The sequence below is a fragment of the Bison bison genome, unplaced genomic scaffold (genome assembly GCF_000754665.1).
Source record: "Bison bison bison isolate TAMUID 2011002044 unplaced genomic scaffold, Bison_UMD1.0 scf7180017864311, whole genome shotgun sequence".
Classification (NCBI taxonomy): domain Eukaryota; kingdom Metazoa; phylum Chordata; class Mammalia; order Artiodactyla; family Bovidae; genus Bison; species Bison bison.
In genome coordinates this window covers 1,515,571-1,532,268 of record NW_011494883.1, presented here as the reverse complement: position 1 = coordinate 1,532,268, position 16,698 = coordinate 1,515,571, and the positions used below count along the sequence as shown (strand labels likewise).

General features: G+C 35.6%; 1 protein-coding gene across 2 annotated transcripts in view; it reads right to left on the bottom strand.

The window, feature by feature from the left end:
• Positions 1–1,473: 1,473 nt before the first annotated feature.
• The window catches only part of LYRM7 (LYR motif containing 7), a 25,136-nt gene continuing 9,911 nt past the window's right edge, over positions 1,474–16,698 (bottom strand). For both annotated transcript variants that reach the window (XM_010852425.1, XM_010852424.1), the window contains exons 4-5: positions 14,138–14,219; positions 1,474–5,183 (exon numbers count right to left, since the gene is read on the bottom strand). In XM_010852425.1, the coding sequence (XP_010850727.1) occupies positions 5,113–5,183; positions 14,138–14,219 (153 nt within the window). In that variant the 3' untranslated portion in view covers positions 1,474–5,112. The remainder of the gene's footprint in view (positions 5,184–14,137; positions 14,220–16,698) is intronic.

Here is a 16,698-nt window from a genome sequence, read left to right as displayed (position 1 = left end):
TGCTTGGAAAGCTCCTCCCTTAGGTATCTGCAGGGCTCAAGTCTCAGATCCTTCATCTTGGTTCAACCATCACTTCCTTAGTTGGACCTTCCCTGATCTCAGGACTTAAAATTGCAACACTGTTCTTCTAGCTTTCCCCTCTCCCTTTTCTGCCTTATCTTTCTCCATGTTACTTACCACCTTCTAATTTATTTTAAAATTGTGTTTATTATATGTCTCTCACCTACAGAAAGTTAAGTTCTCCCAGGGAAGTGAATTAGTGACAGTCTCAAAAGGAAATAATGATGTACTTTTATATATGTTTGTGGAAGATTTATTCATAAAGGGACTGTTTACAAAACTGTATGTGTAAAGGAACTCACATGGATAGGAGCAGATAAGATGTTGCTACCCCAGATCTGAAGATGAGAGGGAAGCTCTTATCCAAACAGGAAGGAAAGAACTGTACAGAGGTCAGCCTGAGAGAAACTTTGAGGGACACCCCGTGAGGCAATCTCTCAGGGACAGAGCCAGGCAAAGAAATACCTGCCGTTGCTCTCTTCCCTACTCCTGATCTCTGGTCAGGGTCCCCCACTGGCTGAACCAACCATAGGTCAGAGGATACAGGAGCCATTTCAGGTGGTTCCTACAGGTTATTCTTGCCAGAGAAGGCTGAAAGCAGCATCAAGAAGGGCTGAGTGTATGTAAAATTATAAACAGATGATGAGGTAGGAATTTTTTTTTTTTTTTTTGCTTTGGTTCATGGCTGTATCCTACTTATGGTAAGTCTACAATAAATGTGTGTCTAGGTCTTTGCTCAAGAGAGAGGGTATGATCAATTAATGCCAGTTGCTGATGATAGAATGAATAAAATAAGAATTGAGAACTGACCTTTAGACTTTCCAAGCACAGGTCAACAGTAACTGGGACAAGAAGGGTTTTAGTGGAGTGGTTGGGATTAAATTCTGACTGAGGTCGGTATAAGAGAGAATGGTATGGAGAAGAGACAGTAAAGATAGAAACTTCTTAGGACAAGGAAGAGCAGAATAGTGGTACTGAAGCTTGAGGGTGGGGTTCAAGAAAAAAATTTTTAAGATGGGAAATATTTCATAATGTTGAACGGTGTTGAGAATAATCCAGTGGACAGAGGGGGAAAAAATATTTGGCAAAGGACAGAGGAGAATTGTAGGAGCAAAGTCCCTGAATAGCTAAGAGGGTTAGACTGAGTCCAATAGTAACTTGGGATATGATCAAAGTAGTTTTACATGGTACCAGAAAAAAAAAGGGGGGGCTACTCAATAAATGATGGTGAAGCAAACTGTCACCTTATTAAAAATATATATATATATCCTGCTCATATCATAAACAAAAATAAATTCTAGATGGAAGAAAGGCCCAAACATAAAAAGCAAAACATCAGTATTCAGAGGAAAGTGTATACTAGAACATTTTTATGACTTTGGAGTAGAAAAGAATTTCTTAAAAAGCTATAAATGCAAAATTAATAAAGGAAAAGATTTATTTAAAGGAATACACTAAAAATAAAGCCCCAAACTACAGGCTTATGATAGAATTCAAATACACATTACATACTGGAAAAAGGCAGTTGCATCACAGATAAACAACAAAGGAAAATAGCAAGACTATATAAGGAAGCAGTAAGAAAAACCAGGTAACCCAACAGAGCAAGGTGAGCAAAGGATACGAGTTCACATTCATAATGGAAAACCGTAATGACCATAAACATGGCAGGACGATCCACCTCATCAGTAATCCAGAAATGCAAATTAAAACAATGTGATACCTTTTCATATTCATCAGTTTGACAAAAGTGAGAAAAGTCATACATAACAACAGTGGGGATATGGAGAAAAGGAATCTTACACATGTTATTGGAGTATCAATTGGTAAAGTTACTAGATTCCTAGAAGACTAAAATATGTACATACACTATGCCTAACAGTTCTGCTTCTTGGTATATATTCAGATAAACTTTTACATTGGTGCAAGAATCCATGTGCCAGCATTTTCAGCAAATTTGTTTGCAATATCAAAAAAAAAAATGAAACAATGCTATTGCTTATCAAGAGACATGGATAAATAAACTAGCTTATTGTTACAACAGAATAAGACATAAAACTGAAATACCTAGATACTTATCCAACAATATAGATAAATCTCAAAACTTAATGTGTGGTAAAAAGCAAGCTGTAGAATATATGAGGCATAACACTATTCATTTGCATTTTAAAGCCACAGAACAAAACTCCATATTGTTCTGAATACACACACATTTAATAAAAGTATAAAATAAGTATGGGAATGATATCCACCAACTATAAATTATCTCATCTAGGAATACAGAGTTTGTCTTTCATTTTTTAGTTCTATATATATTTTTAAAGTTGCTTCTTATTTTATAGTTTTGTTTGCTATTATAAACAGGATCTTTTTTCCATTTCACTTCTCATAGGTTACTCCTGATATATAGTAAAGTTAAATTAATTTTGTATTTATCTACTTTCACTTTAGAAAATTCTGCTTAAGAATTGGAATTTTCATTTCTTTGTTGACCTATGGCTTTGTGCTTACAGGGAAATGATTCCTATTCTACCTATTCTTATTACTTTGCATTTTTTTGGACATTGTACTAATGTTAAAATATGCAACAGCAGGCAAAACGAGGACCAAGTTAAACACAATTAGACTCAAGTCTTTATTTCAATGTTCTGAACCAAATGTTATGCAAGCTCTCTCTCGTATTTCCCTTAGCTTCAAATCTTTAGTGAAGGATTCTTCCTCACACATGCCTGCCAAATCTGATTCTCCTGCCATACACCCTTTCTAACTTCTGCCAAAAGATTGTTTTACAAAGTCCTGCTGGGCCTCTGAGCCTAGATATCTGCAATTAGAGTTTGTACCATCTTCTTTCAATAGGTTTCAACAGTCAAAGTGAAATGTTAGATGTGGGTAATTCCCTTTGGAAACATAGGAAGTTTTTTTTAACCTAACTAAAAGAGATTTAATTCAATTTGACATCGTACCTGAGAAGTGAGGCACTAAGATATTCATCGTTCTCAAAATTTACTCTCTAGAGTACTGAAAATCTTTGTTTCACAACAGGCCAAAATCTCATAAATTGTTTTAACTGATCTAATAAAACTATTAAATAATGTTAAAATTCATTTGAAATATAAATACATGCTATTTAAGGATAGGGTGCCAAATCTAAACATTTTATTATGACAGTGAAACCTATAGTTGATATCTTAGTATATTACAAATGAAATTTATGGCAGAGTCTTAAGGCACAAAGACATAATGCACACACACACACACGTACATATATACACAAACACACATATGTAATACATATACATATAAATGATGAATATATTATATACACGTCTTAAAATGTCTAAGCTACTAGCTTTAATAAACATTTGAATTAATAAACATTTGAATTAATGAAAAAACATTAATTTTACATGTTAATTATTAATCTCTATTGTTCCTAATGATAACTACATTGCAAAAATAAAGAACTACTTTTTGATGAGATATTTAAATTAACATGAGTGAAGAACAAGGGAATTCAGATTAAAGAAAAAAGCTAGATAGAAACTTCTAAAAATGTTAAATAATACTGAAACAATTAAAATATATATCAAACTTCTTCAACTTTCCTCAATATATAAAATACAGACGTTTAGAGAAATAATAACGGTAATAATAATAGTAAGTCAGAGAATTTACCAGTGATTGTATTATGAAGACTTTCAGCATCTTCTTAAAAGGGCAAATTTCAAATGTGAAGCAACTTTTACTTTTATGTAGGTTTAACTTCCATACACACAATAAGAAATATGTATGAGAGATAAAAAGTTATGTAGTGAATCTTCTATATAATTCATTTCATATACTAACTAATCTTCAAATTATTAGGTAACATAAAGGGTAGTCTCTGGTTTACTGTTAAGTATACTATGTCAAAATAATTTCAACAATTTACTTACTAAAATGAAATACTTTTTAAAATATGACATTTATATTCGGTATGACTATACCAATATGTTTTTGCCAACAAATAAAGCATTTTGCGTTGAGAATCTTGTAAAAATTAAAAACCCTGTGTCATCAAACGGGAGAACTAACCAGTGAATGAAGGGAACACACTGTTCACCGAGCAAACGGAATGGTAGAGATGTACAGATAAAAGAGAAACAAGAAGAATATTAAATACAATTCTGTAGTTCCTACCATTAGATGGTAGAATGCCAAGCGGTTTTGGGATACTGTCAGTCTTATCAGGAAAGAAACACGTTGAAGAAAAAAAGCCATTTAGATCTTACTGATTATAATGAAGAGGATGCAGCCACATATTATATTTTCACAATAATCTCTGGCTGTGGTCTAAGTGCAGCTAATTCTACTAAGCCTATATTATATAGTTTGATCAAGGGCCACTATTTCCTTAAGAAATTAGGATTTCTTTATTCCTTTTATCATACATGATTTTGACGTTTTATTCATCTATCTTCAGAAGACTGATTCAAAGTTTTCTTTCAGGAACACAGAGATATACTCTGTCTCTAAAATGAAACTGTATTATTATTTCTTAGCTACTGAAATGATTTCAGTCTTTTAGGAAACAAAGGCCACCTTCTATGGAGTGTTGGCACAACTGTGACTTTTAGACTCATTTAATCTTTTGGGAGACTAAACATTCATTTAATCTAGCAATTTTAATCTAATAGTTTCCATTCACATGGGAAAAAAGCCACCAACCTGCCAAAACACTTCATTCTCAAATATCTATGATAAAACCAAAATACTCATCAAGGTCAAAGAGAAGTGAATATAACTCCCTAGCCATATATTTCACTTTATGCTGTTTGATTTTCAATGAAAATGAAATGTCTTCTTACCTAATGTTCTTTAGAAATACTTAACTATGTTCCACAGTTTTCAGCAATGTCTTTTCAACATGAAAGCTAGTTATGAAACTATAATTCACTCATTTTCAATATGCCATTTTAGAGAAAAATATCTGCATTTCCAGGAGTTTGGTTAGAGTTGTATATTTTAAAATTAAAAATTGACAAAGACTTAATATTATTTTTTTAGTAAAAGTCATTGCTTCTGAGTTGGTGCATCACAATATGGCACATTTTCTATAAGAAGGTCTTTCCTAGGGACCAATTCTGAAAGAAAAACAAAGAGAGTATTTAATGTCATTAAAATTCAATTCAAATAAACTCTTTTCCCCCTAAAATTTGTAACAGTAAAATATCTAGTTTTAAGATAAATCTTCCCAGTGATATTTTATTTCAGTTACCTTCTAAGGTGGTGTTCTTTATTTTAAATGGACAGTTTAATAGGATTCTCATTTCAGGTTATACAGAAACATACACGACCAAATTAACACTTTATCATTATTAAATATAATTAAATAACAACATTAGCCTACAATTAAAATAAATAAATTAAAAAAAAAAAAAAAACAACAAAACACCTTGTCAGTAGCAGACTGCAGGTTAATGGTAATTAAAACTATCAAGTGGAAAATTAGTTTATAGTACCAACGATATAAAAAGCAAGACGACTTTTCTAAAGATCTCAGGGAATTCCCTGTCAGTCCAGGGGTTAGCACTCTGCACTCTCACTGCAGGGTGCCACTTCCCTGTCTGGTGGAACTAAGACCCCACAGGCAACTGCAAATCCGACAGAACTGCAGCTGTCAACTGGAGGTGTTCTGCGTGGTCATCGTAACTGAAGAGTGCTTCTGGAATTTAGCGGGGACGAGCGAGATATGTGCGGGACAGGCTGTGGAGTGAAGGACTCGCTGTTTAAAATGACAGTAAGGCCTGATTGGGAAACACTGTTCAACAACAAGGATGATGACGACAACAAACGCTGAGCCCGAGGTAAGACATCCTGCTGAAGTCAACTGAGGAAAAGCTTGTAAGATACAAAACTTTTAGAAGAAGAACTAAGCGGAATCAAGTGAACTGTTACAATCAAAGATGCTCACACCAAATTCTATGAAGTAACCTGCTTATATTCTTCAAAAACAACAAGGTCATGAAAGACAAAGACAGACCAAGGAACTGCTCCAGAGGAAAGGAAAACTAAAAAAACATGATGATTAAATGCCATTCGTGTGATCCTCAACTGGATCTTAGAGCAGAGATCTAGCCAATCCATTTTTTTTTTTTCTTCTGCTATAAAGGACACTGTTAGGACAAACAGAAAAATTTGAATAAAAGAACTGAATCAACATTAATATACTGACCTTGATCATTATACTGTTGTTATGTAAGAGAATGTCTTTGCAAATTTAGGAAATACACAAAGAAATATTTTTACAAAATATACACTGAAGTATTTCTCCAGCTCTAAACTCAAGCAGGCTGTTATGATCTGAAAAATGCTCATCTGGGGGAAAAAAAACCCACATTATGTCTGCAATTTACCTTCAGAAACTTCAGGAAAAAAATGAGGGAGAGATGATAAAGCTAATGTGGTAAACTGTTAGAATTTGTAGAATCTGGATAAAGGGAATTAACATATTCTTCGACTTTTCTTGTATCTTTTCTCTATAAATTTGAATCATTAAAAAACTCTTATAATAAATTCAATTCAAAAGGAAAACTGAAATTCTTACAAAAAGAAGTGAGCTGACTAAAGAAAATACTTTTATGAGCCACATGGTAAATCTGGCTTACTGAAATGAGAACTCGTTAAATAACTATTATTTAACCATTTTTTATATCTCACTTGCTGCTTCCAAATCTTTGCAGGTTTCATCAGAGAGCATATTACAGTTTAGGTTTTAACTTATTAACAACGACAGTAAATTGTTTCACTTATCAAACATATAGGTGCTTATTTTTTCCTGGGCATTACATCAAGAAAAGAAGACACAGAGATGAATATATAATAGTCACCTCAGTACAGCACAGTGACTGCAGTTAATAACATTGTATTGCATATTTGAAAGTTGCTTAAGAGTCTTCAAAGTCCTCACCATGAGAAAAAAAAAATTTGTTAGTATGTATGGGGACAGATTAACTCAATTTACTGTGGTGATCATTTCAAAATATATATAAATATAGAATCATTATGTTGTATGCCTGAAACTAATGTAATGTTACATGTTAAGTATATACCTCAATTAAAAAGAAAAAAGCCTCCTCAGCTTCAAATAGTTCACAAGCTAGTGGAAAAGACAGATTAACCAAAAGTCCAACAAAAAATGGTTTAAGTAAGTAAGAGATTTAATTTTCTCACGTATCAGGAAGTACAGATTAAGGCGACCCTAGGCTAAGGCAGGGCCTTACTACCGCCTCCAAGGACCCAGGCTCTCTGCCTTTCCTTCATGTGTGGTGTCTGTCGTCAACGCTGCTGCCACATCCCCTCTGCATTCCAGGCAGGAAGGGGGAAGGGGGCAAAAAGCGGAGTGCCGGCTTGGCCTATGCCTTTTTAATGGAAAAACAATAGCTTTATTGGAAGCAACATTCAGCAGACAGCTGCTTTGCACTGGCCAGAAAGGTGTTACATGGTCTAAAAAATCATCCCTACCCCACTGCTCCCTGCCTGTCACACTCTACTCTCAACATAGTTTTTCAGTTAGTAAGAAAGAATAGATACTGGAGAGGCAACAAGCCTACCACCCTTTTGGCTGCATAACATGACTATACACCCTTCTTCCCATACACAGAAAGCTACATCTGTTTGCTATCTGACCCCTAAGGTCTCATCCATGTTCAAAACCAGGACCTCCAGATGATGTGCTGTAGCCTTTCCATTAGGTCCAGCTGTGGGTCACACGGTAGCTGCCTACTGGACCACAGCAAAGAACAACAGGATACAGCAATAGAAACCTGGAATGGAAAACACATGGCAGTTACTGCTCCACAGCAAATCCTAAATCCTTCTGGACAGGAAGAGCAAGAGCTCCTTGCTCATGGCAAAGCAATAAACTCCGGTCGGCCAAACTGGCAGTAGCTCATCCTGTTTTCTGGGAGACCCAAAGACCCTCTATTATCCACTGTCCTTCAAGGCTCCTGGTCTGTCTTCTAGGGGATCCAGATGTGGGGATATTAGGGAAAATGCTCTTCTTTGACACTCGGAAGTTTTCACAGTTTACGTCCTGTTGATATGGGTTAAGGGATTGGGATGGCCTTTAAGAGCTGAAGAGACCTAGCTATGCTTGGGGTTTCTGGCAATACAATTTATTCAAAAATTTTATAAGCTACACATCTATTTTCTCCTAGTCATTTCCATGTACAAGTAGCGACAGGCAAACATCCTGACAATTACTAAGCATGAATACTTTCATCCTTTGGCAATGGTCTCTATGCTGTCCCAAACCTCCCTACCCCTTAGTTTAATGGACACGTCTTAACACAATGAAAATCTACAGGCTCAGGTGAATAAATGCACCCTATATCTGATCTTTGTCTGGCCAAAGAGAACGATTAGGGATACTGATCTTATTTCATATTAGAGCTAAGAGGTCCCTTGCTTGTACTGGCTTCAGTTTTAGTGGATAGTAGCAGCTGGCATTTTTTCAGGTCTGCAAGGCTCTAAATTATAGGACCCTCAATCAGTTAGAATTCAGGATGTGGCGAGAAAGGGCCCCTAGCAAAGCTGTACTTCTTTCCATCTTTGCTTCACAGACTGACTCACTTAATCTGCATTAATCCTCTTTTTCAATATTTTGCTGAAAGTAGAAAGAAATAACGAGCACATACTGACATTCTGATAACACCCCTATTGCTGTAGCTGCACTCCTAAGAAACAGTAAGTGGTATGTTCACCACTACATAACAAGGGCCACCAGCTTAAGGCCTGGGATGGTCAGGTCCATGCTAACAACACTCTCCCCAACCCCTGCTTTCATTTCATATTTTATGTTGTATAATCTCAGGTATCTCACTTCTTGGCAACAACTTCTATTGTTCTTAGTTAAAAGTAACAAAAGCTGACTGGCTAATTAGGCAGAAAAGGCATCTATTAACAGTTTATTGGTCTAACTCAAGGGGCTTAATTAATTACTGTGAGGGCTTAAGAATCAGGCAGGCTTGAGGCTAAACTTTCAGGAACACTGTCCAAAGCAATACCATGAACTGGCCTGATGATGAAAACTGCTACTGCCTACAGGGCACTAGAAAAAACTACCACCATTTCTATGCTCATGGAGCATGATACACTATATTTAGGATGTTGGCAGAAACTCAGCTTTAATACATCTGCTCCTGCTACGCCAATGACACTTCTGGAACAGTAACTTGACTCTGCAACCACTGACGTTAACTCTTGCCAGAAAAATGGGTTCTGTGCCAAGCCTCTTTTCTCAAGCTCATTTAGGAATACGGGAAATATAGTGTGCTACATATCCATGCCTGAGCTGCAAAGGAAACTAAGGAAATGAATATTCTAGATTCTGTTCTGGGAATTTATAACTCATAGAGATGGAAATCCCTGAAATACAACAAGGTTATTTAAAAACTGGTAAATATCCAAAATACAATATATTAAAAGGATCGTACACCATGATCAAAAGGGATTTACTACAGAGATGCATGGATTTTTCAATACCCACGAATAAATTAATGTGATACACCACATTAATAAAATGAAGAATAAAAATCATACGATCATGTCCATAGATGCCAAAAAAGCATTTGACAAAATCCAACATCCATTTATGACAAAAACCTCTCAACAAAGTGAGTAAAGAGGGAATAAACCTCAACATAATAAAGGTCATATATGACAAGCTAACATCATACTCAATGGTGAAAACCCAAAAGCTTTCCCTCCAAAATCTGGAACAGGACAAGGATGCCTACTCACCGCTTTTATTCAATACCATTTTGCAAGTCCTAGACAGAGTAAACAGGCAAGAAAAAGAAATAAAGGCAAGTAAAACTGTCACTAGTTGAAGATGACATAATATAAAATCCTAAATATTCCACCAAAAAATCATTATAAGTAATAAATTTGGTAAAGTTGTGAGGTAACAAAAACAATACCAAAAAAACCTGTTGCATTTCTATATACTAATAATGAACAGAATAAATATCAGAAAGGAAAAGTAAGAAAAACATTCTATTTACATACATATGGATAAAACATCTAGGAATAAATTTAACCAAGGAGGCAAAAGACTATTAACCTGAAAACTATAAGACACTGATGAAACAAACTGAACACAAATAAATGGAAAGATACTGTGTTTTCATGGATTGGAAGAATTAATATTGTTATTGAAATGTCCACACTACCAAAACCAATCTACATATTTTATGCCATTCCTATCAAAATTTCAATGGCATTTTCCACAGAAACAGAACAAACAATCCTAAAATTTGAGACACAAGGACTCTAAATAGCCAAAACAAATCTTTAGAAAGAAGAACAAGACTGGTGACATCACACTTCTTGTTTCAGACTTTACTACAAATCTATCACAATCAAAACAGTATGGTATTGGCATAAAAACAGACATATAGATCAACGGAACAGAACAGAGGGTCTAGCAATAAATCCACACATACACGGTCAATTCATTTACACCAGAGCAGTAAGGAATATGCAATGGGGAAAGAGGAGTCTCTTCAGTGCATAGGGCTGGGGGAACTGGACAGTCACACGCCGAAGCATGAAAGCAGTCACTTCCCCTTGTTCATCTTTATACCACTTTAGAATGAGTTCTTCACTCAGAACTTCAGCTTCATAAAAAAGCACCACTGTTTTCTTGAAGGCGTTCATGAAATGAATGTTGTCATAGCTAGAGTAACTTTTTAAAACAGAGATTAAAGAATCAAATTTGTTCTCTCTTGAACCCACAGGCATAAAGTAGAAAAAAGAGATCCATATATAACTTAGCAGAAAGGAGGCCATTATTAAGGCAAAATAGCATTATGTCCTATAATCATGTAAGAGTCAAAAGTTTTCAATCCTGAGGGAAAATTAAATGTACAGAAAGCCAAAAGAAAAAAAAAAAGAAATTTAAACTAATATTATCATACTTAAAACTAGGCTTCTGAAATATAGTTATCAAATTTAGTTATCTGAAATTATCTAAAATTTTATTCATATAATAAAGATAACATTTTGCTATAATTGCTATAGGACACAGAAACTCTAAAGATTACTATTAAGATTAAAGCTAATGACTATAAATTTTCAATTTAGGATTAACTTTGTTTATTGTCCTTAGAAACATTACTTAGATCAAATAATTTCTAATGATGCTCATAAACTAAAAATAACTTTGAAAGCTGTATAGGAATTAAGAGTACTAGACATTCAGATTTACTGTTGCTGTTTAGTTGTTAAGTTGTATCCAAATCTTTTGTGACTCTATGGACTGTAGCCCTCCAGGCTCCTCTGTCCATGGGATTTCCCAGGCAATAACACTGGAGTAGGCTGCCATTTCCTTCTCCAAAGAATATTCCTAACCCAGGGATCAAACATCTGCACTGGCAGACAGATTCTTTACCACTGAACTACCAGGGAAGCCCATTCAGATTTATAAAGATGTAGTAATCAAGACATTATGGTAGCGATACAAGGACAGAAAAGCAAACTAACTCAAGAAATTATGAAGTCAAGGAACAGATGCACAAATATGTATTATTTGATTTTATGTTAAAGGTGACCCTATAGTGCAGGGGGGGAAGAGTGGTCTTTTCAATAAATAATACTGGATCAACTGAATATTCAAATATTAAAAAAATACATCTTGGTTCCTATCTTACTCCACATAAAAAAATCAACTCTAGTTGATACAACCAATAAAAAATATCAAACGATAAAGCTTTTGGAAGAAAGCTGATCACTTCATGACCTTGCTTGAGATGGACAAAATTTTCTGAAACAAGACTCAGAAAAGTATTAACCATAAAAGAAGAAAGAGATTAAACTGGACTACATTAAAATTAAGAACTTCTCATCAAAAGATAAAAACAGCAAAACAAGGGACTCCCCTGGCGGTCAGTGTTTAAAACTTCATGCTGCCAACGCAGGGCATGCAGGTTCTATCCCTGGTCGGGGAGTTAAGATCCCACGTGACATGTGGTGTGGCCAAAAGATAAAAAACAGAGAACAAAAATGAAAAATAAATAGCAAAATGAAAAAGCTAAAAGTAGATTCTTGTAATATATATATATACCCAACAAAGGATTTATATTCAGAACATATAAAGAATTCCTTCAAATCAATAATAAAGAGGCAGGTAACCTCTTAGAAAAATGAACAAAAGACCTGAACAGCCACTTCATAAAAGAGAATATCCAAATGACAACTGAACACCTGAAAAAGTGCTAGTACTTCGTTAATTACCAGAGAAATGCTAATTAAAGCCACAATGTGGTACCATTATATACCACCAGAAATGCTAAAATTAAGAGATGCTTAGTATCAAGAGCTGGTGAAGATATAAAGCAACTTGAGTTCTCAGAAACGGCTCCTGGAAATGTAAATTAGTCTAATTACTTTGGAAAGCTGGTCAGCAGTACCTATTAAAGCTGAATAAACATATACCATATGACACAGACATTTCACTCATATAATATTCATAGAAATGCTGCTCTATCCAATAATAAAGATGAATGGCACAAAGACAGAGAAAGAAGCCAGAGAATAGAGAAATCCTATATGATTCCAATTTATTATATTGGGTTAAAAACTGATACTGTTGAAAGTCAAGACCGTGGTTATACTTGCGGGGAAGGGCTGACTGGAGGGGTATGAGGGGTCTTTGGGGATAGCGGTAGCATTATATAATTTGATGCGGAGATTGGTTACATAGGTATTTTAGTTTGTGAAAATTCACTGAGCTGTACTATTATAAACTGTGTACTTTTCTGTTTTTATGTTGTTTGTGTCTTTGTTATTGTCCCCTCAAATACTTTAAGGAATGAAAACCAAGTATTATATAAAATGAGATTCTACTGAAGCCCCACCAGGAGTCGGAGGTACAATAGAGGATCCTCAACTATATTCCCATTTTGTGTAATCTCAATTCTCCTAAATTAAAATAACTTGAATCACACAGAAGAAAAGATAAAGAAACAGATTTAGTCTAGGTAGGTGACAAATTATACTATGAAAATTAAGAAGGCCAAATAAATTATTACAAAAACAGTCCTACAGGCAAACCTGTTATATATTGCAGGTTTGGTACCAGGCCACTACAAATAAAGTATCTCAATAAAGCAAATCACACAAATTTTTTGGTTTCCTGAACCATGTAAGAGTTATGCTTACACTATACTAATAGTCTGCTGCTGCTACTGCTGCTAAGTCACTTCAGTCGTGTCCGACTCTGTGCGACCCCACAGACGGCAGCCCACTAGGCTCCCCCGTCCCTGGGACTCTCCAGGCAAGAACACTGGAGTGGGTTGCCGTTTCCTCCTCCAATGCATGAAAGCGAAACGTGAAACTGAAGTCGCTCAGTCGTGTCTGACTCTTAGCGACCCCATGGACTGCAGCCCACCAGGCTCCTCTATCCATGGGATTTTCCAGGCAAGAGTACTGGAGCGGGGTGCCACTGCCTTCTCCTTACTAATAGTCTACTGAATGTCTAATAGCATTATGTCTAAATACCTTAATTTAAAAAGACTTTACTATAATATATTAACCATATTCTGAAACTTCAGCAAGTTGTATTAGTAAGATCAAAGAGCACTGATCATGGATCACTATAACAAATACAGTTAATAAGGAAAAAGTGTGAAATACTCCAAGAATTGCCAAAATGTTACACCGGGACACAAGTGAACAAATGTTGTTGGAAAAATGGCACCAGTAGACTTGCTTGACTTGCCTACTTGACAGTTTGTAATAGTGCATTCTCTGGGAAGTACAATACATTGAAGTATGCCTGTACTGTCTTTGTAACTGAAGTTTTGCAATACAACCAGTGGTTAAGATTAAAAAGAAAAAACAACAAAGAAAAATAAAAATGTCTAGTAAAGCAAAGTTTCATAATTCAGCACTTTTAAATACAGCCTTACAAGTGTGTACAATATATACCACACTGGTAAAATCAAACTGTTTTACTAATTAGCATTAGAAGCACTGTAATTGCTCAATAGTTTAAAATACATTGCAAGCAACATTCTTTTTTAATATTACTTACTCAGCGTATTGTGGTCTGTGTGAATACCTTGTATAACAGATGTTCTGAGTATCAATTCAACATCAGAACCTATTTTTATTAGCTGTTAAGAAAACAAAGAAAAAGAATAAGTCCTTTGCGTACTTTTTCAATGGTTCACATTAATGTACTGTTTTTGAAAACTACAGGTTTACTACTACAATTTCTTTTTAGGTGATACTTGCTTTTAACCTTTTTTTTTTTTTGGCTATGCTTTGCAGCTTGGGAGATCTTAGTTCCCCATCAGGGATGAAACTCACGTCCCCAAAAGTGGAAGTGTGGAGCCTAACCATAGGACTGACGGGGAATTTCCTTGCCTTTAACTTTCTGTAACCATTCCAAGCTTATAGAAAGCTTAGATATGCATATACTTTTACCTTTTATCTATCCATTACATATTTTGATCCAGAACAGATTTGGAATATCTTTTGTTGTAACATATATTTTAAAATATGTTTAAAATGTGCAGTTTTCTTGTTATTCTTTTGAGTGCATCTGAATCTTTCTTATACTATAGAGTTGGACGTTCTGAACACTAGTAAAAGCATTGCATTAGGAGTCAGAATACTTGGGACTCCAACTCTGGCTCTGTCATTGAGTGTGAGTGTGTGGCCGTGGGTTAATATATACTCTCTTTAAGTTTCAGACCTCATCATCACAAAATGAAGAACCTGGACTAAAACAGTTATTCTCAGAGCTGTGTATCCTTGGGAGGATCTTGAGACTCTTTTAGGGGAGTCATAAAGTCAAAATTATTTTCATAATACTAGAGCCATTTGTATTGTTTGAGCTGTGAGCAGTAGAGCTTTTTCTTTGGAAAACCATTTCTACTTGAATGAACCACTGACAGACAAACTCTGATTATTCAGATTTGGGTAACTGGCAGATGTTTCCTTGAAGATGAGTGATATGAGTACCTTACTTCAAGAAAACAACTGACAGTCATTTGCTGACAACGACAAAATTTAAGCTTTTAAGCAAAAATCACAATTCTGGAGAACTTGTATCTGTCATTTGAAGCCTGACAAATTCCCAATACTTCAAGACTTTTCTGATGAGAGGGATATTAACAGACGCAATTTAAAAATATTACATACTGAACTATGTCAGTATTTGGAAGGTCCGCATTCCTTGGTAAACCTATGTTTTTCAAATCATTAGTGCATGCCGTTACAAAGCCATGCATGGGTAAAAGACCCACTCAACGGGAGAAACGTTAAAATCTATTGGTCTACTAAATGAAGACATGAGGGCGTATGAAAGAATGTCCTAGAAAGAAGCAACAGCGTAAGTGGCCTCAGACAAGAAAGTTCTTGGTAAATTAAAGCACCCTCAAAGAAGGCACTAAGCTGGATGAGTAAGAAGTGCGTGGTGAGTTGAGGTGGGAAGTTAACAGGAGTCAGATGATGCAGTGCTAAAGGTCACGGCAGGCAGAGACTTTAGATTTTACTTTGAATGGGATGAGAAGCCATGGGAATTGTGAACAGAATAGCCATGCGATATGCCTTTTTAAAAGGCTCATTGTCTTTTAAGTATTGAGACTAGGCTGCAGGGAGTTAGAGCAGAAGCAAGGACAGCTGCTAGGAGGCTGTTGTAAAAATCCAGTGAGAAATAATGGTGGCTTGAACTAGGAAATAATAATGGGAAGATAAGAAATGGTCAAATTCTGGGTATGTTTTGAAGTCAATAGGATTTGCTGTCAGATTGGATGTAGATGTAAGAGAAGGAAAGTAGTCACAAAAGAGAACACCAAGGTTTTTGGTCTGAACATAAAAAGGAGGGAGCTGCTATTCACTGACATGGAGAATGCTGTAGGGGGCAAAGCCTCACCTCTTGACAGACCTGAGAAGGGGCTTAGTAGGGTAGAGAAAGAAAAACAGTGAGCCTTCTCACTCACTGGAGGTGCATAAACTGAGTTGAGGTTTAGGTTTAAGGCTGGAAACAAAGCTAGATGAGAAACAAGGGATTAGGGGAGAAGACAGGGGATAAACAGGATGTGGTTATGTATGAGACCTCGAACTACTCCCCCCCACCCACCACTGCCCCCCAAGGAAATAAACACACACACCCACCCATTGGTCTAACAGATAACAGAGTTCCACACTGCAACTAATCTTTAAAGAAATTTACCAATTGGTTAGGTATGGTATCAAAGAATATTCACAACTATTTGAAAAGGATAATATATACACCTACCATCTTCCAACTATGTACCTATATAAGGCTGAATTTTCTTTGTATAATTCAGTCTAAAAAACACATTGCACCAGGTTGAATAAGAAAGCAGATACGAGAATTTAGCTGACCCCTATTAAGCCAGACATTACAGAGATTTGCAAAAACATAAAATAATGCCTTAGATAGCATCACTATGAACAAAGCTAGTAGAGGTGATGGAATTCCAGTTGAGCTATTCCAAATCCTAGAAGATGATGCTGTGAAAGTGCTGCACTCAATATGCCAGCAAATCAGGAAAACTCAGCAGTGGCCACAGGACTGGAAAAGGTCAGTTTTCATTCCAATACCAAAGAAAGGCAACACCA